General features: G+C 45.4%; 1 protein-coding gene and 1 pseudogene across 1 annotated transcript in view; one reads left to right on the top strand and one right to left on the bottom strand.

The window, feature by feature from the left end:
* Window positions 1–26,928, top strand: part of Nid1 (nidogen 1) — an 80,584-nt gene that overhangs the window by 5,789 nt on the left and 47,867 nt on the right. Inside the window, exons 2-4 of the mRNA XM_028859783.2 lie at window positions 19,241–19,540; window positions 20,543–20,769; window positions 24,153–24,517. Of these exons, the coding sequence (XP_028715616.1) occupies window positions 19,241–19,540; window positions 20,543–20,769; window positions 24,153–24,517 (892 nt within the window). The remainder of the gene's footprint in view (window positions 1–19,240; window positions 19,541–20,542; window positions 20,770–24,152; window positions 24,518–26,928) is intronic.
* On the bottom strand, window positions 13,797–13,894 carry LOC114685956 (annotated as a pseudogene).

Here is a 26,928-nt window from a genome sequence, read left to right as displayed (position 1 = left end):
TGCATGTCTTTTAAATTTTTATTAATTATTATTATTATCTGTGTTTGTATGCATGTGTGAATGTGGGTATGCAATTACCACTGAAGGCATAAGGAGTCCATTCTCTCCTACTGTGGGTTGCAGGGATCAAAATCAGATCTCCAGGCTTGAGTGGCAAATACTTTCACTTCAATGGCCCGATGTAGCTATTGGCACTTCTTTTCTGTCTGGAGGAACACACATGCTGTCTCCCAGAGGAGCCTTACTCTGCCACTAACTCGCAGTTTTCATGTAACTTTTCTAAGAGGGTTCCATCTTTGCCCACTCCTTGAGGCATGCTGGGAAGATGTGAACAAATGTCCCCTCTCCAGATGTAGCACCTATAATAGACCAAAGAAATTATTCCACCCAAGACTAGCTTAGTGGACCAAACAGTTTTGGGGGTTGCTTGCAGAAGCATGGGTGACTCAAAAACAGTCATCAAAAAACCCTCCTCAGAATGGTTGATGACTTGCAAAAACTGCATCCCTGGAGCCCCCTACACAACTTCCAGGCTGCTTCATAGAATTGTTTACTGTTTACATAAGCTTGGGGGTGGGGGTCTTGTGAGTCTTGTAAGTTTCCTGAATTTGCTGAACCTTGTAAGTTGCAGAGTCTCTCTTTCCTCTGGATTGGGACATTTCTTTTGGGAGGAGATAACTACATGACAGTGTCTCTTTCACCTGCTCTGCCAGTCAACTTGTTCCTTTGTTTATGGCCTGTCTTCCCAGTTAGTCTGAGCCCCATGGGGACAAGGTTTTTCTGTCATATGACAGCCATTTCCCAACACTCAGGTATGTGTATGTATGTACAGGTGGACATAGTGAGTGTTGTGGAGTTAACTAATACACAAATGACTGTCAGGACTCTTATTTTTTTTACTTTAGTCTATGAAACAAAGGGGAACCACGTGACATTTCTAAGTAGGTTAATGACATGATTTTTGTGTATTTGAGTGTGTGTGTATGACTGTGTCTGTGTTTGTGTATCTGTGTGTTTGTGTGTCTGTGTGTGTGTAGGTCAGAGTGTAGGGAACAGGGGGCTGTATGGGCCAGTTTATGTTTAGACAACATGACATTGATATGGATACCTGGTGTGGATCAAGATGGCTAATATTGGACATGGGAGGGGGTGTGAGTCAATAAATATGGCTGACACTGGATGTCTGGGAACCCCAAAATAAACAGTGATGTAAACTGTTATACACAAACACACACACACACACACACACACACACACACACACACACACTATTCCTGGCAGAATGCCACCTTTGTGTTAGCTTTGTATAAATATGGCTTTGAGGTCAGGGTCACGTGTGTCTTTGCCACCTTTGTATTCACCAACCCGTCTGTATGTCTGTCTGTAGTCCAGTGTGTTTACCTTAGTGTGGCTTGTCAGGTCTGCATGTACGCCTGTGCCTGCCTGTGTGTGGGTCATGTGTTGGTTTGTGCCTGGGTGCCTGAAGGAGTCTTCTGTCTAGTGGTCTGTGTGGTGGCCCCTTGTCTGGAGTCATTAAAGTATGTTACATTTGCCTGTGGCTAGGGACATCCTCTTCCATGGCCTGGTCTTCTGGGGCCCTGCCCCTTTCCTCCCAGCACAGAGGTCAATGTCAGGTGTTTCCTCAATCCCTTCTCCATCTGCTGTTTTTTTTTTTTTTTTTTGAGACAGTGTCTCCTGAACCTGGAGCTTACCAGGTGACCAGACTGGCTGGCTAGGCAGCTCTAGGAACCCCCCTGTCCCACCTCCCAGAGCTGCCATTACCAGCTCGAGCTTTTAGGTAGGTGCTAGGGATCTGCCCTCAGGCCCTCACGATGGCATGAAAAGTGCTTACTGGCTGAGCCGCCTCTCCAGCCTCGGATATTATTTTCTTCAACAAATAATATAGCATAGGAGTCAAAGAAGCAGAGAGAACCTGTAAAAGTTCAAAAGAGACTTCAGAGAATTTAATCCTTGTTGGAGCCTGATTAAAACAATCTGGCCACACAACGATCTCTCCAGACAAACTCTTCTTTTCTCTTTTTCTTGCTTGCTGTGTTGAGAATCAAATGCAGGGCCTCACAGTTTAAGTGTGCTCAAAATGCTGGCGGGTGGGATACTCAAGTGTCTAGGATTTCATTTAAAATACTCAAAAAAAAGCAGTGCAAAGTGGTGCATGTCTGTATTCCTAGCGCTCAAGAAGGTGGAGGCAGGAGGATGGCTGCAAGTTTAAAGCCAGCCTCTGGGCTACATGATGAGACCTCATCTCAAAAAACCAAAAACCAAACAAAAAACAACCACCTCCAAAATGCCCCTGGCCCTCAAAAACAAAACAAAAACAAAAAACTCCAAAGGGGGGAAAAAAAATAAGGACTGGCGTGGCAGGAATAGAAGAAATGAGAGCCACAGTGTGCTAGGAGTTGTGGGAGCTATTGTTGGATGTGTGTGCTGGGGAAGAAGGCAGTTTGTAGTCTAGGTCTCTTTGAAAATTCCCCTGGAAAGTGGTGTTTTACAAAATGTTTTCTAAAAAACGAATGCCTCCCATCTAGGAAGAGGAACTTCAGAGGCGGGAGAGGAGGGGAGGGGAAGTGAATTCCAGGGCTAGAGACCCATTGCCAAGGTCAAGGTGAGGGGTGTGGTGAGGTAAGGCCAAAGGCTGAGTCAGACTCTGTGCTGGTGGAAGCAGAAGGCTTGCTAGTTAGTACTGTGTGCCTTTGATATTCTCAGCAGCCCCGGGAGGGGGCTCAGGCAGGAGCTGCTGGGTGGTCCAGAGTTGCAAAGCAGGAAACACTTATGACCAAGGGCGTGTCTGCTGTCACGGGTGGACGTCTGTCTTTTCTAGCTCTTAGTCCGGTGTTCTTCATCTCCTGCCGTCTTTGGTGCCGCCTTTCTCCTTCTTCCTTCCTGTCTCATTAGCTCTTGGTTTGTACAGTCTTCTAGGCTACATGTGTTGGGGCCACAGTGAGGAGTGGCATGCGGTGCGATCCTGCAATCCAGCTGCTCGCAGCTGCACGGCCCCTGAAAGCTCTTGGTTCTCAGGCCCCAAATGGCCACTTAACTGCCCTCAGGCAGATTTAGTTTCCTTCCCCTTCTCTTTCTACTTTTTCTGTTTTTCTTTCTGTTTTTCTTCCTTCCTTCCTTCCTTCCTTCCTTCCTTCCTTCCTTCCTTCCTTCCTTCCTTCCTTCCTTCCTCCCTCCCTCCCTCCCTCCCTCCCTCCCTCCTCCCTCCTTTCTCTCTCTCTCTCTCTCTCTCTCTCTCTCTCTCTCTCTTTCTTTTTTTGTTATGCTTCAAATACATAACGAGGCAAGCGGCACCGTGGCTGATGGACACCGCACCACTACAGTAACACTGATGCTTGCTAGCATTTCCCACTATTCATTCCCCGTCAGGGTGGATGATTTCCATGGTTGTTTCATTTCACTGAGGTATCCAGAATAAACCCTGATCTTCATGACATATCAGCAGCAAATAACTCCTGGGTACCTGCTCCTGTGGGCTCTGGAAGTGGGATCCAGTCAGGTGCATGGTGAGGTGGAGGTAGAGAGAGGTCTGGATTAAGAGATGAGCTGGCGCCTGGCGGTGGTGGTGCATGCCTTTAATCCCAGCACTTGGGAGGCAGAGTCAGGCAGAGATCTCTTGAGTTTGAGGCCAGTGTGGTCTACATAGTTCGGGGGAGGGGGACAGAGAGAGAGAGAGAAAGAGAGAGAGAGAGATGAGCTAGTGAGTGGGAAGTGATGGACCAGCTCCCCAGAAACTGCTTGAGGAGCAGTGTGTATAGGAGGTGAATGATAGTGACCTGGTGGGTGACTTCTCACAGGTGGGTTTGTGGCCACATGATGACAGCCTGACCTTCATCACGTTGTCTCAGGATCTTTGCCCAGTTTTGTGACTCTCAAGAACAGCAGCGATTACCACTTTAAAAGATCATGGCTTCCTCCCCCCTCCCCCGCCTCTCTCTCTCTCTCTCTCTCTCCTTTTTTTTTTTGTTTTTTTTTTTTTTTTGTTTTTTGAGACAGGGTTTCTCTCTGTAGTTTTGGTGTCTATCCTGGAACTCGCTCTGTAGACCAGGCTGGCCTTGAACTCACAGAGATCCTCCTGTCTCTGCCTCCCGAGTGCTGGGATTAAAGGCATGTGCCACCACTGCCCGGCGCTCCCCTGTCTTTTAATCTTTGTGTATGCCGCATGGCACACATGTGCAGGTCAGAGGTCAAGGGTATGGGTCCTCTCCCTCCACATTGTTTGAGGCAGGGCCTCTTTGTTGTGTACCGCTGTGTACACCAGGCTAGCCGGCTTCGAGCTTCTGGGCATTCTCTGTCTCTGCTTCCCTTTTTGACGCAGGGATTTGACGTGGGGATGGGGGTGGGGTGGGGTGGGGTGGGGTGGGGTGGTTACAGTCGTGCTGCTACCACACTTGACTTTTCATGGGTTCTGGGGATCTGAATTCAAGCTTTCAGGCTTGTGTGCCAAGTTCTCCACTCACGGAGCCATCTCCCCAGTGACCCTCCCCTTATTCTTGTTGCCATTTAGTTTTTAAAAGATTTATTTATTTATTTATTTATTTATTTACTTATTTATTTATGTGTGGGGTGTTTGTGTGAGCTCACATGTGCGTGCATGCGCGCGCGCGCTAGTGAGTGCAGTTGCCCACAGAAGCTAGAGGAGGGTATTGGATCCACTGGAGCTGGAGTTATAGTTATGAGCTGCATGTGGTGGGTTCTGGGACCCAAACTCTGGCCCTCTGCATGATCAGTATGTGCTCTTAACCGACGGAGCCTTCTCTCCAACCCGTGTGGAACTCCCAGCATGTTATTTGGTGGACAGATTAGGAGTGACTGTCCAAAAAAAGGACAGGGTCAGCTGCTGTTCAGTATGGAGGTTGGTATAGTGGGAGAAGAGATCAGGATTTTAAATATATTTATTTTTTAACTTTTGTTTTTAACAGGTGGTCCTGCCTCAGTCTTACAAATACTGGGGTTATATGAGAGCTACTGTACTCACCTTGAGAAGTCAGGTTTTGATATTCAGCTTCAAAGTCCTAACCCCACCCCCCCAAAAAAACCCAGAATGTTCTCGTATATAACCATTATACTACTGCCACACTTAACCAAATCAGTGATTCCCTACCACCAAGTTATGCTCAAGCAACTTAAATCTCGAATGCCCCCAAAGCTGTCCCTTACAGCTAAAACTTCATTAAGCCAGGGATTCGAAACAATCTCACATGACATTTGCTTGTCTCTCCTTTTGTTCACATGCTTGTTAAAAAACCACTGCCTTTTGTCCTGTAGAATGTGCTAGGCCTGCATTCCACTGTTTCTTTGTCCTAGAGTCTAACTTGTTATTCCATTCTGGCATTTCCTGGAAATGGTTATTGGATCCTAGTCTGAAAATATCCAGGTTAAACTTTTTTACTCTTTACAAGACACATGTAGAGTTTTGTTTTTGAGTTCATTTAGGGGAACTGAGGAGATAGTTCAGTGGCTGAGTGCTTGCCCAGCATGGATGAGGTACTGGGTTCAAGTCCCAGAATAAAATAAAATAAAATATAACAAAATTAATTTGGGAACTAGTAACACATTTAAAAGTCCATTCTTATAAACTTTTAACCCAATGAAAAATGTTTTGATGAAGTCGGTGGTCAGCAAGCTACAGAGTTCCTCCTGCTGTCGCGGGAGTGACCCCTTCAAAGGAGACATGGAGTCTCAGGCAGGAGCTGCCATGCTAGGCTTTTTATGTGGTGCCGGGATCTGAACTTGGGTCTAAGCATTTTGCCCCTGAGCCTTCTTCTGAGCCCTTTGTACATCTTCCTTCCCTTGTTTTCTATACCTATTACAGCTCTTAATATTTTTTGTTTGTTTTGTTTTTTGAGAAGTGGTCTCGTTCTATAGTCTAGGCTGGCCTGGAATTTACTATGTAGCCTAGACCATCCTCAAATGTATAGCAACACTTATGCCTCAGCATCCCAAGTGCTTGATCCAGCATGGCTGACTTCTGTTTTTTGTTTTTTGTTTGTTTTTTTATATATAGCTTTATTGAGATAGAATTCATGTGTAGAAAAATTCATATTGCCTCCCCATTTTTGAGACAAGAGCATCAGGTAGCCCAGGCTGGCATCTAGCTCACTATGTACCTGAGGCTGGCCTTGAACTCCTGATCTTCCTGTGTCTACCTCCTAAGTGCTAGGATTACAGACAGGTGCCACTACACCTGTCAGAAATCTACCTTTTAAAAAACTACGTGATTTGGGCCAGTGGGATGGCTCAGCCTGTAGGACTCTTGCCATCAAGACTGACAATCTGTGTAAAACATCAGTAGCGAATTTCTGCCCTCCGGGGTCCTCCCATTGTGCTGTAAGCCTGTATTTAAGACCTCCTACCCCCTTCAAGAAATGACATTCGACATTAAAAATTATATATATATATATATAATTGAAAAAAAAGACTGACAATCTGAGTTTGATTCCTAGAACCACACGATGGGAGGAGAGAACTGACTCTTGAAAATTGTCCTTTGACCTCCACAGGCATGCCATGGTACATGAGTGTCCCCTCTCCAATAAAGAAAGTGTATGCCAAGGACGGTATGGTGACTACTGTGATCCTAGCACTCGGAGACTGAGGCAGGAGGATGTCATGGGCTATATGGGGAGACTCTGTCTCAAAAAACAAAGCAACAATAGAAATGTGCAATTCAGTGACTTTTAGTCTGTTCAGAGAATTATGCAACCACTATGGATATCTAGTTCTAGAATGATTTTATCAGCCCCTAGGCAAATCCTGTCTAGTACACTTCCTATTCTCCTCCCCGAATCCCAGTCTATTTTCTCTATGGATGTCCCTTTCTGGATATTTCTGAAGAACGGATTGTATACTCTTTGGGAATGACTTTTTATGGTGTAGCACAGTGTTTTCAGAATTCATCCATGCTGTAGTACATATCTGAAATTTATTCTTCCCTGTTTGGATAATTTGCTGGTTAATTTTGACACAAACTAGAGTTACTTAGGGAGAGGGAATCTCAACTGAGGAATTATCTCCATCAGATTGGCCTGTGGGTGTGTCTGTGAGGCATCTTCTTGATTAATGGTTGACAGGGAATGGCCCACTGTAGGTGATGCCACACCAAGACAGGCGGTCCTGAGTTGTATAAGAAAGCAAACTGAACAAGCCATGGGAGGAAGCCAGTAATTACTATTCATCCATGGTCTCTGCTTTAGTTCCTGCCTCCAGGTTTCTGCTTTGAGTTCCTGCCCTGATTTCCCTCAAGGCCCGACTGTGATCTGGACTGTGATTTCTTCCTTTAACCCAAATAAATGTTTTTCCCCTGTAGTAGTTTGAATGTGATTGGCCCCAATAATTGCATAGGGAGTGGCACTATTAGGAGGTGTGGCTTTGTTGGAGTGAGTATGGCCTTGCTGGAGGAAGTGTGTCACTGTGGGGGTGGGCTTTGAGGTTTTCTATGCTCAGGATACTGCCTGGTGTCTCAGTCGACTTTCTGTTGCCTGAAAGATGTAGGACTCTCAGCTACTCCTCCAGCACCATGTCTGCCTGCATACCCTCATGCTCCCAGCTATGATGATAATGGACTGAACCTCTGAGACTTAAATGTTTTTCTTTCGTAAGAGTTACCATGATCATGGTGTCTCTTCACAACAATAGAAACTCTAACTAAGACATTTTCCCAAGTTGCTTTGGTTGGTGTTTATCACCTAGCTAGGACAGCATCCTTACCACCATATTAATTTATTTATTTGAATTTTTTGAGACAGGGTCTCATATACCCCTGGCTGTTCTTGAACTCAGTATGTAGTCGGGGATAACCTTGAAGTCCTAATTCTCCTGCTTCACCCCCCATGTGATGAGATGGCAGGCATTAAAGCAGAAGCAAAACTATCTATGGAACAAAGAAGATGGGTGAGAGGCGAGAGGGTGGTGGGGCTTGGGGGTGACGTGCTCACGGTACATTACACAGATGATGGAAATAGCCTTATGTGATCTGCATAAAAAAGCAATGAAAAAGAAGAGCTTTTCTCGTCAGCTGTGGTTTTTTTGTTGGGGACGAGGCTCCTGGAAAGACAACAAGAAGAAGAAAGTGTCAAGTCTGGAACTCTTGCCCCCTCAATGAAGCTAGAATTAAGGACCTCTTGTAGTAACAGGCTCCAAGGTGAGGTCCTGGTGTCTACACCCTAGAGCTAAGGAAACACACTTCTCTCCCTAGAGATGAGGGCTTGAACAGGGCCTGTCCTTTCTTCCCTGGTCTTCTAGAAGTGGAAGGATCAAGGCAACCTCTCTCTCTCTCTCTCTGAGATTAATTTGTTTTATCTTATGTGTATGAGCATTTTGCCTTTATGTATGTATGTATGTATGTATGTATGTATGTATGTATGTATGTGTACCGCATGATTGCCTGGTGCCTGTGGAGGTGAGAAGGCACCCCCCCCCCAAAAAAAAAAACTGGTTGTGAGCTACTACGTGGGTATTAGGAACCAAACTCAGGTCTTTTGGGAGAGTAGGCAGTGGCCTTAACCACTGAGCCATTTCTCCAGTGTCTAGTCATCTCTTCTTTGGTAATCAACACCTTGACTCTTCGGCTTTTGAGTTTCATCCTGTGGCTCAGGTTGGGTGGCACTCACTATGAAGCCCATGCAGGTCTCGAACTCACAGCACTCCTCCAGCCTCATTCTCCCTGGTGTTGGGGTAACAGAGCTGTATTCCCATGCCTGGCTAACAACCATTTGTAAGTGTGGAAGGTCATCCTTGGTAGAGAGATGAACAATCGGTGCAAACTCATTAGAGATGAACTGGGTTAGGTTGAGACAAAAACAAAAGAAAACAAAACCAAATGGTGCCTGTAACCCAGGGCTGTCCCTGTCTTTATTGGTAATCCCTCTGTTTCTATTTCTAATTTAAGCTGGAGCCGTTTTCTCTGGCTCATGGATTAATGGAAAACATTTGCAATCTGGAGCGCTGGAGTGGTGTTCTGCACGACTAGTATCTGGTCTCAGTCAAGTGAGGAGCTGGAGTTTGTTTTTCTCTCAAGCCAAGAGTGAAGAGGGTGCTCTACTCCCCTCAGAAATATTAATGAGTGGTCGGAGCAAAAACTGCTTCAGACCAGAGGGAACGGGAACTGGAGTTTTTAGGGTAAAAGCCAGGGATTTGGCAGCCCCCGTTAGTGAGACTTGGCCACCTGTCTTGATACCAAATAGACAGGCCAGTAATGGCAGTAAACAAATTGGGGGCTGTGTTGAGAAGAGGAGCAGGTAGAGGGAATAGTGACCCCAAGTTGGGCTACTGGCTGGAGCTTTAGGCTTTAATACAGAGGGAATTAGGGCACGAAGTATTCATAAGGTCTCCTTTATCATCTGAATACTCGGAGGTGGTCCCAAAGAACAACTTATTGCTTGAGGGGACAAAATGTTCCTAGAGAGATGCTCACTTCTGCTCCAGGTGGCAGCCTGACCCTCAAGGATACCTGTCCTCATCTGGGAGTGTGTGTGTGTGTGTGTGTGTGTGTGTGTAGGGGGGCACTGTATTGAGATGTTCTGTTCTAGGAACTGAAGATGATTGCAGGTTTAGGACAAGGGCCTATTTCTGTGCTTTGAGCCTTGAAGGGGAGGGAATGAGATGGGTTATGTAGCAGAGTCAAGCGGAATCTGAGCCAAAATAAAGGAAACAGACATAAAATGAAGACTAGGATGGTAGGCTTTCATTCTGGTTTTAATTACCGTGTGGACCAAGTGAGGTGTCAGTGCTTTGGGGCAGCAGGATCTGGGTGCCTGTATTGCTCAGATGCTCAGTCAGGCCCCAGATTTACCTCTGAAGTCAATTTCCACCTCTCTTGTAAATAGATTGAGTTATTTCCTGGACATGTTTTTCCAAGTTTTTTTTCTTTTCATAGGCCCTTCCCATTTTCCAGCTTTTTCTAGCTGGAGATGTGAAACTCCTCCCCCTCCTGCCCCCAAGCAACCTCCACATTTATGCTCCACGTTCCTAAACTATGCAGCTACATTAAAAACAGAAAGTTGTCTGGGTATGCCTCCTGCAGATGTGGGCCGTTGCTTCACCCAGTGGCTGTGTGAACATGTAAGTGAAGGGCCTGCCAGCTCTCCATTACATATGTGTGAATAGCAGAATTGTAATGGAATGCCTATTATGTTAAACTTTTACAAATGTGCACAGCCATAGGAAAGGACCTCACACTCAGCACACACTCTAGACATGTTTGTTCCTTTCCCATTATTTATTCTAAATGATCTTAGCATCAATTCCCACTGCTTCCCACCCAGGGAGTTTTGCTTCCTTCAAGTTTCATTGTCTGGCCTGTACAGCTATTTGGGTTTCTCCAGCACTGTTTCTTATTTGCGTCTACCTCAAGTGCTCTCTAACCACACTCTGTTGGAGAAGGCCTTTCCCCCCAGGAGTGTAGGCTGCCCTGGGGACTGCCACTAGTTGCATTTAGGCCCAGAAAGATGCATGTCAGCTCACTTCTCTGTGCGTTTATGTGGAATCTGACACTGTTTTCTATGCACTGACGATGTGCACATAGACAGCCCTCCAGTGATTCTTGATGTCTGTATGTTCGCATTAATGATGGAAAAGAGACAGGAAATGCTTTTAAAACAGGAAGCACCCTTCCATTCCAAGTGGTTCTGACCACCTCCTCTGCAGTTGAGTCGAAACAATTAGACCTAAGTGGTTCCAGCTGTTACCCATGTAGGGGTGTGTGTGTGTGTGTGTGTGTGTGTGTGTGTGTGTGTGTGTGTGTGTGTGTGTGTGTGATATAATTGACATGGATTACCCCAAGGCAGCTGATGAAAAGAGAGTGAGTGGGTTAAGTCCTGCAACAGCAATATCTAGGGCAACATCTGCATCTGTCAACACACTTGGAAAAGGATGATTTTTGGTGACTTAGTTTTTACTCCATAACACAAAGTCATCAAGTATCGTATTTAGGCACTATTTTGTTAGTTTGAGTTAAGATATCACTGGAATTTCTAGGGCAAGAGTCTGGGCTCCAGCAGTCCCAAAAAGATGAGTCACCCATCTACCCTAGATGAAAGAGATTAGTAACACTAAAAGGTAGAGAAAGGGGGTTTACTCAATGTGGTCTCACTGGGAAAGGGACAGATAAAGGGGGGCGGTGGTCCTCAGTCCACCTTCTAGGTGCTGATGTCAGCTTTAGATTTCAACAGAGGAAGAATTAGAGTCGGAGTCAGGAGCTTTGTAATTTACCAGTCCTGGTGTAGGTGTGATCCTATTGATCATGGTATTTACTTGGGTTCTGTGAGGTGGTCCAAGGTCTTTGAAGGAGTCAGTCTGGCTCCTACCAGATGCTCACTCCTGCTTAGAGCACAGCCTTACCATCAGATAGCTGCCCTGCTCTGGGTGCAGGGCCCTGTCCCGAGAGGTTCTGCTGTTGTGGAAGTCCAGAGGGATGCAAGAGGAAAGATTAAGGATATTGACTTGTTCTCTATCCTTCAGGAAAAGTACAGACAAATGAAGACGCAAAGGCCAGGCTTTCATCCATTTAGTGATAACTAAGCAACTGTTTCAATAATAATAATAATAATATATTATTATTATTATTATTATTATTATTCTGTAATTCAGATGGGCTTTCTCAGAAACATGCTCACGCTAGGGTGTCTGATGTTTTCTTGTTTGCTTTTTAAAAATCCTTATGTCTGTGTGTATATGCACACATACAAGTTTATATGTATGAATTTGGACACATGCATACCATGGTACACATGAAGTCAGGACAACCTCAGGTATGGGACCTTACCTCCCAGCTTGTTTGACATAGGTCTCTTGTAGGCTAGCTGCCCAGAGAGCTTCCAGGGTTTTCCCATCTCCTCCCTGCAGGAGTGTCCATGTGGCAAGCACTTTACCCGAGGCCCTCTCCTAGCCCTATTTTGGGTTGAGATAGGGTCTCATGCAGCTCGGGTTAGCCTAGAACTCTCTATGTAGCTGAGGCTGGCTTTGAACTTCTGATCCTCCTCTGTTTACCTCCCAAGTGCTAGGACTACAGAGGTACACCAGCACACCTGTTTTATGTAGTGCTGGAGGTTAAAGCCAGGGCTTGGAGCATGCTAGGCAAACTATTCTACCAACTGAGCTATATCCCCAGAGCCCCATGTAATTCTTTAAAGCAGCACAGATATGGTGGACACAACACTGGCGTCTTCTGCACAGCGCTTTCATTAATATTTGATTCTTTCTAGACTCCAGGCGGTGCTGGGGAGCCACAGGACTGTGTGACTTTTGATTCACTTTAATTACTAGGTATAGCTTTCGCCACAACCTTCTGCTCATTAGCCCAAGGCAAGTGACGTGCTTGGTCCTGGGGGCTGGGCAGCTGGGAGGGCTGGGAGGGAAGGAGCTCAGTGTGGGATGCAGACCACTTGTTTGTTTCTGCTTGTGTGGCTTGTGCTCTGGGTGTCATGGCCCCAAAGTTTATTGCAAGACTAACTTCAAGGAACTTTTCTTTTTGTTTTCTTTAGGGGGGGTTATGACTTCAGGCTTACATTTAAGTCTTTAATCCATTTCCAGTTAATTTTTGTGGGTGCCATAAAATAGGGGTCCATTTTCATTCTTATGTATATGTGGGCATATCCAGTTTTCCCAGCACTGCCCATTGAAGAGAATGTCTCCATGATGTGTTCTTGGCAGGCTTGTGAGACCTCTGTGGACTGTGTATGTTTAGGTTCATTTCTGTGTCGTCCATCCCTGTCCATCCTTGTCCATCCGTCTCCCCACCTCCGTTGGTTCTCTGTGTCCCTGTGTGGTCCACGTGTCTGTCCCCTAGTTAGGAAGTTTGGTGGTGTTTGTCATTGCACACTGTGTAGACATGGTATTTATATGCTTTCGTGGGTCCATTAGACCTCATTGAAGCTGGAGAACAAATCATAATCAAAGATAATAGTCCAGGCCCAACTCCGGACACATCTTCAGTGTTGGCTTATCTGAAGAAACTACTTGCCCTGGTTTCTAAACTTTAGCCTAACCTTGTTCATTATTGTTGTTCATGAAGCAGTTTCCTCTGGGGCTGACATGGCCCTTGCCTTCATTGAGTAAGAACTTACAGACAGCTAACCATGCCAAAAAACTAAGGGAAACGATCCAGGGAGAGCTAAGTCTGTGGTAACCATGAAGAGGCTGCTAACACTTCCTTGTAGAGGAATCATTTCTTTAATCTATTACTGCCCTATCTGAACTGAATAAACAGTTCTTTCTTTTTGCTTTATTATATATTTTTTAAAAAGACTTATCTTGTTGGCAGTGGTGGCACATGCATTTAATCCCAGCACTCAGGAGGCAGAGTCAGATGGATCTCTGTGAGTTCAAGTCCAGCCTGGTCTACAGGTCGAGTTCCAGGACAGCTAGGACTACACAGATAAACCCTTCCTCGAAAAATAAAACAAACAAAACAAAAAAGATTTATCTTTAGCCTGGTATGGCAATGCACAACTTTAATCCCAGCACTCAGGAGACAGAAGTAGGTAGATCTCTATGAGTTCCAGCCTATCCTAGTCTACATAGTAAGTTCTAGACCAGCTAGAGCTACATAGGGAGGTCCTGTCTCAAAAAGTTATCTTTATTATTTTTAACTGTGTTTGTGAGGTGTGTCTGTATGTGGATATGAGTGTGGGTGCCCTTGAGGTCCAGAGGTGTCAGATCCCCTGGAACTGGAGTCACTGCCTGGTATGGATGCTGGAACGAAAACTTGGGTGCTATGGAAGAGCAGCAGTATATACGCTTCATCACTAAGCCATGTCTCCAGCCTGTTCATTATTATGTTTAATACGGAACACTTCACAAATTGTCTTGTCATCTTTGGGCCATGCTAATATCTGTATTATTCCAATGTTAGTATGTGTGCTGCCCAAGTGAGCGCTCTGTAAGAAGGGTTGCTTTTTAATTAAACTTCTTTGTTGTTTTTTTACTATGAATGCATGTGCCACAGCACACATGGAGGTCAGAGGACAACCTATAGGAGTCTGTTCTTTCCACCTTGTGGGTTCTTGTAGCAGGCTTTCTTGGACTGCCAGCCCCCAAATCATGACATAGAGACTTATTATTAATTATAATAAGCCTATAGCTTAGGCTTGTCCCATTAGCTCTTTTTAAAAAAAAATAATTTATTTTTATTTTATGTGTATTGGTGTTTTGCCTGCATGTATGTCTGTATGGGAATGCCAGATACCCTGGAACTGGAGTTGCAGGCAGTTGTGAGCTGCCATGTGGATGCCGGAGATTGAACCTGGGTCCTCTGGAAGAGCAGCCAGTGCTTTTAACCACTGAACCATCTCTCCAGCCCCTCCATTAGCTCTTATAACTTAAATTAACCCATTTATATTAATCTACATTTTGCCTCGCGACTTTTTAACCTCTCTTTCATCTTGTATCTCCTTTTCTTCTGAGTCCCCTGGTGTCTCTGTCCCTTGTTCTTTTCTCTCGAATCTAGATTTCTCCTCCTACTTATTCTTCCTGCCTGCCAGCCCCGCCTGTCCCTCTCCTGCCTAGCTTATTGAATGTTCAGTTTTTTCCTAGACCAGTCAGGTGCCTTAGGCAGGCAAGGTGAAACAAAGGCAACACATCTCTACGTAATGAAACAAATGCAGCATTACAAATGTAACATATCTTGGCCTAGTTAAAACAATGTTCCACAGCAGGTTCTGTCCATGGAACTCAGGTCATCAAATTTGGCAGCAAGTGCCTTTACCCACCGAGTCCTCTTACCTGCCCATGAATAAACATTTTTTTTTTGTGTGTCCCCAGGAAAAGTCGCACAGCAGTTATCTCTTTGGAAAAACTAAGCTTATTATAGCAAAGTTTCAAACATTCAAAACTAAAATAGAGTGAACTCCCACATACCCATTACCCAGCTTCAACAACTACCAACCTATGACTAACCTTTCTTCATTTATAGCCCCAGATGTTTGTTACATTTCCTTTCCACACCAAACTGGGCTATTTTAAAGCAAATCTTAAGCATTTTATTTCCTTGTAAATATTTTGGAATGTCTCTCAAAAAAGATTCTTAAAAAGAAAAAGAAAAAGAAAAAAAAAAAAAAAAAAAAAAAAAAAAGGAACAGAGTTCCAGGACAGCTATGGCTGTTACACAGAGAAACCCTGTCTTAAAAAAAAAAAAAAAGACAAAACAAGAAAATCACAATCACATTGACAAAATACTGTCGTGTCCCCATCTCCCCCCCCCCCCCCCCCCCGTCTCTTCTCTCAGACACGGTCTGGCTGTGAAGTATGGCTATCCTGGAACTCACTATGTAGACCAAGCTGGCTTTGAACTCAAAGAGACCCAGCTGCCTCTCTCCTCCTGAGAGCTGGGACTAAAGGTGTGCATCAATACACCTGGCTTCTTCTTCTTCTTCTTCTTCTTCTTCTTCTTCTTCTTCTTCTTCTTCTTCTTCTTCCTTTTCAGTTAACTGGCTTAAATCAGAATCTAGCCAAATTGCATTTCATGTATATACATCCTTCTTTGGATGTTTTTCTTTTTAAACACGGGGGTCTTCTGTAGCACAAGCTGGCCTGCAACTCTATATAGCAAAGGATGACCCTGAGTCTAGATCCCAGTTGCTGGGATTACCATACCCAGGTTTATGCAGTGCTGGGAGCCCTAAAAACGGAGACACACCATGTGGGTTCCCTTGGGTGCTTTGAGGGGCTGCAGGACTGCCAGGTCGGTATGACTCCCTGGAGCTCACTCCAGGCATTTCCAAAGCAGCCTGCATGCACAGATCTTGTCCTTTACTGCTGGTGCCTGGTGGCAGTCAGAAAGGGAGGGGACACAGGCGTCAGGCAATGTATACGCTTTGGAGCTGTGATAGTGACCAAGATGGACACAGTCACTGACCCCTCCCCCTCCCGCTGCTGACCGCATAGGGTAGGAAGGGCCTATGGCTTAAGGAAACAGGAGGCAGAGATCAGGGTGAGAGAGAAGGGAAGTTTAAAGGGCCTGTGAAAGGAGCCTGTCCTGGATGGGGCGGGAGGCAGGGGAGGGGAGAGCTTTCTGAGCAGGGCTACTTCAGCCTCCTGAAGGACAAGTCAGCACAGGAAGCTCCGGGACCGCAGGGAAGAAGCCCCTACGGGAAGTGAGAAAGGCAAAGGAACCAAACTGATGACTCAGGCCTGTAATCACGTCATTTGGGAGGTGGAGGCAGGAGGATCAGGAGTTCAAGGTCATCTCTGGCTATGTATTTAGTTTCAGGTTAGGGATACATGAGACTCTCTCCAAAAACCAAAACCAAGACATTCGGGAGGTCCCAAGTGTCCCTATTGGTACAGTTGGGAGAATGTAGCTATGGCCGGCTGCATGGATTCCCATTGCAGGGGTGGGGGTGGGGGTTGGGGGGTTGGAGGGGTTGGGATAAGGTGGGGGTGGGGAGGAGTCTCACACCTAACAGGAGGAAATGTCGCATCAAGCTTTGAAGTATTTCAAAAAAAGAAAAAGAAGAAAAAAAAGAAAGAAAGAAAGAAAGAAAGAAAGAAAGAAAGAACAAAAGAAAGAAAGAAAGAAAGAGTAGAGGGAGACGCTCAATGTCAGGAACCATCAGAAACCTGGCTACTTAGCTGCTTAGCATCTCTCTCTGACCTTGGCTTTCTTCCTTCTCACAGATGACTGAGTTGAAGGTCAAACTGGCTGAAGAAACAGCTTTCCCAGTAATAATACCAAGGAGAATTATGTGCTCTTGGCCTCAAGTAGTCACCCGGTTTCATGGTTCTTGCATGAAATTTGATTTCTAAGGCAGGCGTGCCTTGTGAAAATAGAATCACTCCAGTGCCCAGATTCCAAAGAATAGATGGTACCGGGAGTGTTTTCAGGACTGTTGAATTCCTCTGGAAAATAGCCTTGTAGAAGGGAGCTGTCTGTATGTGCCCTCCATGGGATCGCTTCCCGCCAGCAGCCAGTCAAGGCCAACTTCTGGCGTCTGCTTGAGAAAGCGAACTGTTTCCCACGCTCCCCCCCCAGAGTGCAGTTGGGCTGTTTGTGCTGGGGGAGGTTGGATGTTGAGAGCTGGGCAGCGAGAGGCGCCTTGCCTGACTGCCGTCTCTGCAGACTGTCAACGTTTTCTAGAAAAGTCTTACCGTTGCCAAGTGATGGAAAACATGTCACTTGAGGAGTTAATAGCCCATGATATTTATAAAAAAGTAGATGGTTTTAGGGCTGGGGACGTAGCCCAGTTGGTAGAGGGCTTGGCTGGCCTGCACAAAGCCCTGGGTTCCATTCCCTCAAGCACTATAAACTGGATGTGGTAGTGTGTACCTCCGGCACACATACCTGGGAGGCAAAGGCAGGAAGCAAAGTTCAAGGCCCGGAGACTGGGAGTAGAGCTTCAGCGCATGAATGTGAAGCCACAGCGTCATTTCCCAGCATTGCAATAAGTAAATAAGTAGAAGAAAGATTGATTAGTTAGTTAAAAGTAAATGGTGCTTTTGTTAAGTTCTAAAGCTCTAGTCCTTTCCCAGCCTAGATGGGAATCAGTGCCAGCCACCATCTCCAGCCTTCTTTCCAAGTCCTCGGGAGTGAGAACTCTTGTCTCCAAATCTATGAAGTGGAAAACAACCCTACCTCTGGCTTCCACATGCCCTCACAAACACCTGACAGTGATGATACTCTGTAAGAACTAATCCCAGCACTAGAAAAGATTCTGAGAACGCTATACATGTCAGGATTAGGATAGCCTTGAACTCACTATGTAGCTAAGAATGACCTTGAGAACCTCCAGGACCCACCTTCCCAGTGCTATGATTACAGGCATATACCACCATGCCTGGTTTACACATTGCTGGTGATTGAACCCAAGACCTTATGCAGCCAGCCAGGCAGGAATTCTTATAGCTGCATCCTAAGTCCTGAGATGGCTGACCTTGGAGTCAAGATCATTGGGTCAGAGTTCCAGTGATGCCAATTATATATGGTGACTTTGGACAAGCTAATTACTTAATTCTTCTGCTAGAAAAATATGGATGTCAGTGACATCTAGCTATAGTTGGACTTTTTCATTGGGACCATCGGCTCCCCAGTAATGACATAGAGACTTATTATTAGTTATTAAAGCTCGGTCGATAGCTTAGGCTTGTTTCTAACTAGCTCTTGTAACTTAAATCAACCTATATCTTTTAATCCACATTCTTTTATGTGGCGTGGTTACCTTTACTCTGTATTGCCCTTGCCGCTTCCTCTGTGTCTTCAGGCATCTTCCTTCTTCCCAGCATCCTCCCTGCCTTGCTATTGGCTGGTCAGCTTTTTAATTAAACCAATCAGAGTAACACATCTTCACAGTGTACAAAAAGATTATCTCACAACACCTAGCCTTCTAGTGTTTCCCCAAGGATTAGATGCTGCCTGCAATGTGAACTGTTAGTACCTGTTAGCTGGTATTCTAAGCACTACGCTAGTCACACTGGTTAGTGACACTATGGTAGCCCATGCAGATTTACTTCCTAACACCTTCATTTTATCATCATCTGTGTTATCCCTCCCCTGGGCTGTGGGTTCCTTGAAGGTGGGGCTGTATCCAACCCACTCTGGTGCCCACTGTGGTATAACAGTCTCCATGTGGAAGGCTTACTGCCTTTGCTGAGTTAATTAGTCATTTGGATAATACCGGCAGCCAACAAAGCACTGTCCTCTCATCATTTTGGTCAGGAGGATGCAGAGTGGAAACTTGAGAAGTTTGAGACACCTGTCCATACCGTGACAACAGGCACCCTGCGGTCATGTCCCAGGATTCTTGTCTGACATTCCCTCTGACAGCCTATCATGTCTAGAAGACAAATGTTAGTTTTGCTAGTCAGGCTCATCTCCTTCGATTCTGTTTATCTTTTGTACCATGGGCAACTACAACACTGTCCTGAGGGAGTGGTCACTCCGCATATCAGTTTCATGTATGTCTGCTATGACCACCGTCCTGGGAAGCAGGGAAGGTACCATGGAGCATCGTGAAGCTGCTCAAGTCTATGTGATGGGAGCATGTGGCCGAGGCTGTTCACGTGGTGGCTGATGAGGGCACTGAAAGCAAAGTCGGAGCTAGGAGCAAAGGCCCGTTCCTAGTGATCTACCTTCCGTCAGCCAGGCTCCGGCACTCATGGTTCCACAATCTCTCAAAGCAGTAGCACCAGCTGGAAAACTTGTAGGAATCACTTGAAAGGTCAAACCCTAACACTCCCCTTGAGGAGTTCATTTCTGTATTTCCTCTAACCACACTCCGGTTCCCAACAGGTCACCACAAATGGCATCATCGCCCTGAGCGAACCCCCAGCCGGAGAATTGCATCCTGGAACCTTCCCACCCAGCTTTGGCTCAGTGGCGCCTTTCCTGGCTGACTTGGACACGACCGATGGCCTGGGGAATGTGTATTATCGAGAAGACTTATCCCCCTCCGTCATTCAGATGGCAGCGGAGTTTGTCCAGAGAGGCTTCCCAGAGGTCCCTTTCCAGCCCATTAGTGTGGTGGTTGTCACTTGGGAGTCTGTGGCCCCCTATGGAGGGCCCAGTGGGAGCCCAGCCCAGGAAGGCAAGGTGAGTGAACCCCAAATGGAGATGTCAGTGTCTGGTGTCTTTGGACTTCTGGTTTGTGCTTGTTCCAATGGACACCATGCCTGTGCTGTTGCTCAAGACAGGAAGTGTAGAGAAAAATTCAGTAAGTCACTAGCTGCAGGTCAGCAACTTCCAGATACTTATCTATAGGGCTGTCTAAACCTGTTTCTATGAGTATCTGATGTGGAGAAAGCCAGTTATTTGAGATTGCTCCATGGCTAACATATGCCTAGGAAATGATATTGCCTGTGTGTTCCCTCTTTGAGAAAGAATGGGGAGATAGCTTCTAATTATCTAGAGAGGTTATTAATAGGAAGTGCTAGGTTCTGATATCAAAGTGCTCCTGAGCAGAGTAAGGAAAAGTCCTCTAGTATAGAAGCTGCCTTAGTGATACTTACTGGAACAATCCTCCAACCTTTTGGCCATATGTCCTCTTACCACTGTCCCCTAGTAGGACACATAGCATCCCACCGAACACGCTTTGGAGAAGTCTGTGACAGGTCTGCCTATCGCACAAGGCTTTGCAAAACTGGAAGATTGCCTGGCACAAGAATATTGAGCTCTTGCCTGCTGCTTCTTGGGTCTGACCCATTAAAACTTCATGTAACCCCTCCAGCAGTTGATGCTTATCTTTGCCTTGAGCATGCCTTTTCTTCCTTCTGGTATGTTTTAACCCACAATATCTTGTACACTCTGTCATTTGTCCTTGAGATGATCCCCTGCTTGTGTGCGCAGGTCTTCCCTTATCCACCCTACCCAGCATGGAGACTTCCTCATTTGACCTCCAGGTAGTAGTCTGCATGCACTTCTGTTACAGCGTCTGTCCTCAGACTAGGCCGTGGTTTGTCCGTATATCCACCTCTCCATGAAGAACGTACATTCCCAATCACAGGAGAATGTCCGTTCTACTAGGAGGGCGGTGAACAGCATGCTTGGGGAGTGTATTGTATTGCTAGGTAACTGACTCTTAACCCATTTTCACAGAGAAACACGTTCCAGGCTGTTCTGGCCTCCTCCAATTCCAGCTCCTATGCCATTTTCCTTTATCCTGAAGATGGTCTACAGTTCTTCACAACATTCTCGAAGAAGGATGAAAACCAAGTGCCTGCCATGGTTGGCTTTAGCCAAGGCTTAGTGGGATTTCTATGGAAGAGCGACGGAGCCTATAACATATTTGCCAATGACAGGGAATCGATTGAAAATTTGGCCAAGTATGCATATTCCTTACTTGCTTTTTCTTTATTAGAAAATATTATTTTATATTATTATTGTATATTGTTTTACTGAGCAGAATGTAATGTATATTATGCTACCTAAGAATGTTCCTGTAGATTTAAGTTTTATGTAGAGCTATTTAAATGATGAAATAGTATTTTTTCCTGGTGAACTTTAGGGAATATATTCAGCACAAAGAGATATTTTGTTTGTTTTCATTTTTATTTATGTGTACCATATGTCTTTGTGCCACATGCATGCAGAGCCCATGGGAACTAGAAGAGGGGATTAGATTCCTGGGACTAAAGTTACAGATGGTCCTGAGCCACCACATGGGTGCTGGGAATTGAACCCAGACCCTCTGGAGGAGTAATCAGTGCTCTTAACTTCTCAGCCATCTCTCCAGCCCCAATAGTTTGTCATGTAGAGGGCACCTTTATGCAAAATTGTCTCTACCATGTCCCCTATGAGTCTGAAGTCAGAAATGAAGGTAATTAAACCTGTCTCCTGCTAGGAACCTAAAGTGAGACTGATTTCCCACCACACTGATGAAGGAACAATTCTTTACCCCGCTCATACTCAGGGAAGCCTCACTGTAAGGCTGCTGTAGATTTGACAGAAGAGAGGAACAGCCAAGATTAGTGTGTTTGTTTTGCTCTCCCTCCCCCCAGACAGGGTTTCTCTGTGTAGCCCTGGTGCCTGGAATTCACTCTGTAGCCCAGGCTGGCCTTGAACTCACAGAGATCCAACTACCTCTGCCTCCCGAGTGCTGAGATTAAAGGCATGCGCCACCACTGCCCCGCTCATGTTTTAAAATACAGAATTTAGTGTGTGTGTGTCCACACACTTCAGCACTAAGGATTGAATGTAGTGTGTGTGTGTGTGTGTGTGTGTGTGTGTGTGTGTGTCCCCGCACACTTCAGCACTAAGGACGAATGTTGGGCCTTGTGCATGTTAGACAAGCACTTTTCCTATTGAGTCGCATCCCTAGCCCTTAATTTAATTTTCTTACGGTGACTGTGTTTCATAACTGGCTTGGAAAATTCCCAAAAAAATGTAACAGCTGGCTCTCTCCAATGTGTAATGTGGCCACTTTACATAATTTCTGAGAGAATACTTCTGATCACAGACACACAAGAGCCATTAAAATGCTGGATCAAGCTGGACAGTGGTGGTGCACACCTTTAATTCCAGCATTCGGGAGGCAGAGGCAGGTGGGTCTCTGAGTTCAAAAATCAGAGGTGAGGATCACTGTGCTGTATTTAGCATTATTTAATGCCTCGGGGTTTTGAATCTCATTTGCTTTTCAGTGTGTGTGCACTGTTTTCACACACAGACCCGATCAACATGTGCGGGTTTCCCCTCACACTAACAAATGCTCCAGTTCTCTGGATACTGGCCGAGTGTCCTGTAGTTTCAATCAGGTCTGGCACTAACTAGATACCTGGAATCAATGCAGACCCCACAGCTACACAGCCTAGCCCGAAAAGATGCCCCGACCTTAGCTGCCAATGCCCAGATCCTACAGTTGTGCCTGTGCTTCTGACCACACCACTATCAATCAATTTTCATGACCCTGTCCATTCTCAGGATCAGCAGCTTACTAGAACAGTTCACAGAGCTCAGAAAAGCCCATTATGTTACTATCCCTGAGTTGTTATAAAGAATCACTTCAGAAGGCTGGAGAGATGTACTTGTTGCTCTTTCAGAAGATCTTAGTTCAGTTACCGGCATCCTCATCCAGTAGCTCACAACCACCTGTAACTCCAGCTCCAGGGGATCTGATGCCCTCTTTTGGCCACTCTGGGTACCTGCATGCACATGTACATACACATAAATAAATAATAAATCCTAAAAACAAAACAAAACAAAAACACCACAGGATTAGAGAGACAGTTCAGTTGGTAGAGGACCTGAGTACCATTCCCAGAACCCACATAAAAAGCCAAACATGGTGGTGTCTGCTTATAAATCCAGCACTGGGAGGTTGAGATGGATGGATTTCTGGCATTTTGCCAGCCAACCTTGTCTACTTAGTGAGCCCCAGGACAGTGAGGCTTGTCTCAAAAAAACCAAGGTGGATGGTATATGAAGAATGAGGTCAACGGGAGGTTGACCTCTGGCCTCTATTTGCATACGCACACATGGTACACATGTACCTGCTGCACACAGGTGCCCCCTCTCTGTGTCCCCTATTTACACACCAAAGAACACGCTGCAGTAGCAGTCAAAGGGGAAGGAAGCAGAGGGTAGGGAGTGGGGTGAGGTGCTGTGCCTACCCCCCCCCACTTTGTTGCACCTTCTAACACCTGCCTTCACACACTTGCCCACCAGCTTTCCAAATTCTGCCATTCAGAGTTTACATTGAAGTTGCATCATGTGTGGCCTTTGATCTCATCGACCTTAGGTGATAGACTGCTTTGGAAGCCCAGCATCCTCCTCCCTGAAGAAAGGGATAGAACCGGGCTTGGAAGGGGCAGAACTTCTTGGTCTATTGGCCAAGGGGCTCAGTCACTGGTCATCTCATTAGCATAGAAAAGTTGCTTTTGTTTTGTTTTTGTTTTTTGAGACACGGTTTCTCTTGGTAGCCCTGGAACTCACTCTGTAGACCAGTCTGGCCTCAAACTCACAGAAATCCACCTGCCTCTGCCTCCTGGCCACTGGGATTAAAGGCATGCACCACCACTGCCAGGCAAAAAGGTCACTTTTATCACACTGGAAATTCTAAGGGTCATTGGAGCTCTAGGGTCGTGCACCAGGGACAAAAACCAACTGTATTTTCTCTGTGTATATAAATATGTTAGTTGGTCATGGTGGTACACGCCTTTGATCCCAGTACTCAGGAGACAGAGCAGGTGGATCTCTGAGTCTTAGGCCAGCCTGGTCTACAGACTGAGTTCCAGGATAGTCAGGGATACAAAGAGAAACCCTATCTTGAAAAACAAAACAAAACAAAACAAAAACCAACCAACCAACCAAACAAACAAAAACAAATATTTGACTCCATGCAATGAAAAGACAATGTTGGGGAAATGAATCTCTAGTCATCTGAGTTCATGAGATGGGGCACATAAACAGTGAATAGTATGAGCTGATGGCATTGAGAGTCCTTAGTGTCCTAGGATGGCACTAGAGATAAACTCTTCATGGTGCTGTGTCTGTTTAGACTCAGTCTTACTAAATAGTCCCTATCTGTTTGAGCTCTGTGATGACCACACATAGCAGCTGCTGCCCTCCTGGATACCAACCCTTGCTGAGGGTAGACACATGCCATGGGTTTCAGATGGATACCGGTTACCTGAGCTTATCCTGCCTGCTTGGACAATGGGGGCTACTTGTGGGCTGTGGCCTGTTCTCAAGATGTCTTCCTTGCTTTTAGGAGCAGCAACGCTGGGCACCAGGGTGTGTGGGTGTTTGAGATTGGGAGTCCTGCTACTTCCAAGGGTGTGGTGCCTGCAGATGTGAACCTAGACCTGGATGACGATGGAGCAGATTACGAGGATGAAGAGTATGACCTGGCAACCCCTCACTTGGGCCTGGAGGATGTGGCCACCGCACCTTTTCCCTCCCATAGTCCAAGAAGGGGAGATACTAACCCACATGATGTACCCAGCTATGAGGCTACAGAGAGACCCCATGGAATCCCCAGTGAGAGAACCAGGTCTTTCCAATTGCCAGAGGAGAGGTTCTCCCAACAGCACCCCCAGGTCATTGATGTGGATGAAGTAGAGGAAACAGGAATTGGTAAGACATCTGTTTTACAGTTGTCTTTTTTGAATACTTTTTAGAATCTTTTTTGCCTGCTTGGGTTTCTAGACAGGAGTTAGCTTATGTAAGGTGGGTCATGTGCTCATGAGGTGGCTTTATGGGGAGCAGATGGCTGAGGGAGCAGGAGCTGAATGCTCGCACTGAAGATCAATTGGTGCATAGGCCCAGTGGCTTCTGAGTGGCCCAGTGATCTTTTAGGATTAGAGCTTTGGTTCTAGACACAGTGGCAGTATGCCTCATTTTAAGATTCCTCATAATGCATTCTGTTTTAAAGAGAGTCGGGGCCAGAGAGAGATGGCTCAGCAGGTAAAGGTGCTGACATCCTAAGTTTGATCTCCTGCAGCCCACACAGTAGAAGGAGAGGAATGATTCCCCCAGTCCTCTGATGGCCACACATATGTATGTGTGCACACACAAATGAATAAATAAACGTTTTTTTTTTTGCAAGACAGGGTTTCATTTATGTAGCTTTTGATGGCCTGGGACTTATTGTAGACTATACTAGCCTCGAACTCACGGAGATCTTGCTGCCTCTGCTTCCCAGGTGCTGGGATTAAAGCTGTGCACTACCATAATCTGACTAATAATTTTTCTCTTTTAAAGTATCATTGTTGGATGCTGTTAGTCCAACATTGTAGAGGCTGAGGCAGGAGAATCAAAGTTTCTAGCTACATAGTGAGTTCCAGACCAGCCTGAGATGCAGTAAGATCCTGTTTCAAAAACCAGAAGAGAAGAAGGGGGAGACTTTAGAATATTTTGCAACTCAAGTTTCGTCTTTGTGACCTCTGAGATGGATTCACCCACCTGAGAAAACATTCTAGCAGCTCCTTTGGCTCTTCGTACAGCTTTTCTTCCACATTTTTTCCTCTTGGTTTTGGAATTCAAACAGCTGATTATTTTTCCTCCTGTCAGCTGCAGAGTTGCTTTCTAAAGAACACACACACACACACACACACACACACACACACACACACACACACACACACACACACACGAACCAGAACCTCTTCAAAGGTAGTTTTATATAATGTGGCTTCTTTTTTTTTCTTTTTCTTCTTCTTTTTCTTCTTCTTTTTCTTCTTCTTTTTCTTCTTCTTCTTCTTCTTCTTCTTCTTCTTCTTCTTCTTCTTCTTCTTCTTCTTCTTCTTCTTCTTCTCCCTCCTCCTCCTTTTCCTATCCTTTCCCCCTCCCCCTCCTTCTCCTCTTCCCCGCCCCCCCCCCAGACAGGGTTTCTCTGGGTAGCCCTGGCCTCGAACCCAGAGATCTGCCTGCCTTTGCCTTCATGAATTCTAGGATTAAAGGCATGGGCACAGTATGATATATTCTAATCAACCATATTATATCAAGTGTTTCCTACATTTTGAGGAAAATTACTTGAATATCCTTTAAGTATTATAAGACATTCTCAAAATATGCTTGCCTTTTTCTTGAGACTGACATATAATGGCTGGTTTTAATTATCAACTTGATATAACCTAGGATCACCCAGAAAGAGAGTGTCAGTGAAGGATGTCTACATCAGGTTGACCTGTGGACATATGTGTGGTGGGTTGTCAGTGAAGGATGTCTACATCAGGTTGACCTGTGGACATATGTGTGGTGGGTTGTCAGTGAAGGATGTCTACATCAGGTTGACCTGTGGACATATGTGTGGTGGGTTGTCTGGATTGCCTTGATGGATGGGGGAAGACCCAGCCTGAGAGTGAACAGCATCCTCCCATGGTTTTGGGCACTGAATTGTAGAAGAGTAGAGAAAGCCGCTGAGTAGTATCCACATGTTTATTTCTTCCTTTCTGTTCTTGGTTGTGGCTGGGATGTGATTGGCTGCTTCAAGTCTCTGCCTTGAGCAATGGAGTGTAAGCCAGATAAACCCTCTTCTCTCCTAAGTTGCTTTTTGTCAGATTTTTTTTAAATCATGACAACAGGAAGAAAACTAGGATTCATTAAAAATATTCATTTATTTTTATTTTCTGTAAATGTGTCTTTTACCTTTATGTGTGTTTGTGCACCATATCCATGCCCAGTGCCCAAAGAATCCAAAAGAGGCCACCAGATCCCCTAGAACTGGAATTACAGGTGGTTGTGAGCTACCATTCAGGTGATAGTAATTGAATCTGGGTCCTTAAATAACAGCAAATGTTCTTAACTGCTGAGCCATCTCTCCAGCCCCATCAAGACCCAGATAAATGAGATAGTTAAACTTTTTAAATGTATCTCATAGGACTCTACTTTTCCTATTAAGATGTTATTATAAAACTTCCTAGAAACATCTAGTTCATTCCACCTACTAACTCATTTTTGTTCCTCTGTCTTTGTTCTGATCTACACCGTGGCAGTAGTCATTACTGTCTGTCCATATTGAATATCCACAATAGTCAAGATGGGCA

This window comes from Peromyscus leucopus, chromosome 5 (genome assembly GCF_004664715.2).
Source record: "Peromyscus leucopus breed LL Stock chromosome 5, UCI_PerLeu_2.1, whole genome shotgun sequence".
NCBI lineage: Eukaryota > Metazoa > Chordata > Mammalia > Rodentia > Cricetidae > Peromyscus > Peromyscus leucopus.
The sequence above is the reverse complement of the archived record's forward strand: the minus strand, read 5'-3'. Positions and strand labels throughout refer to the sequence as shown.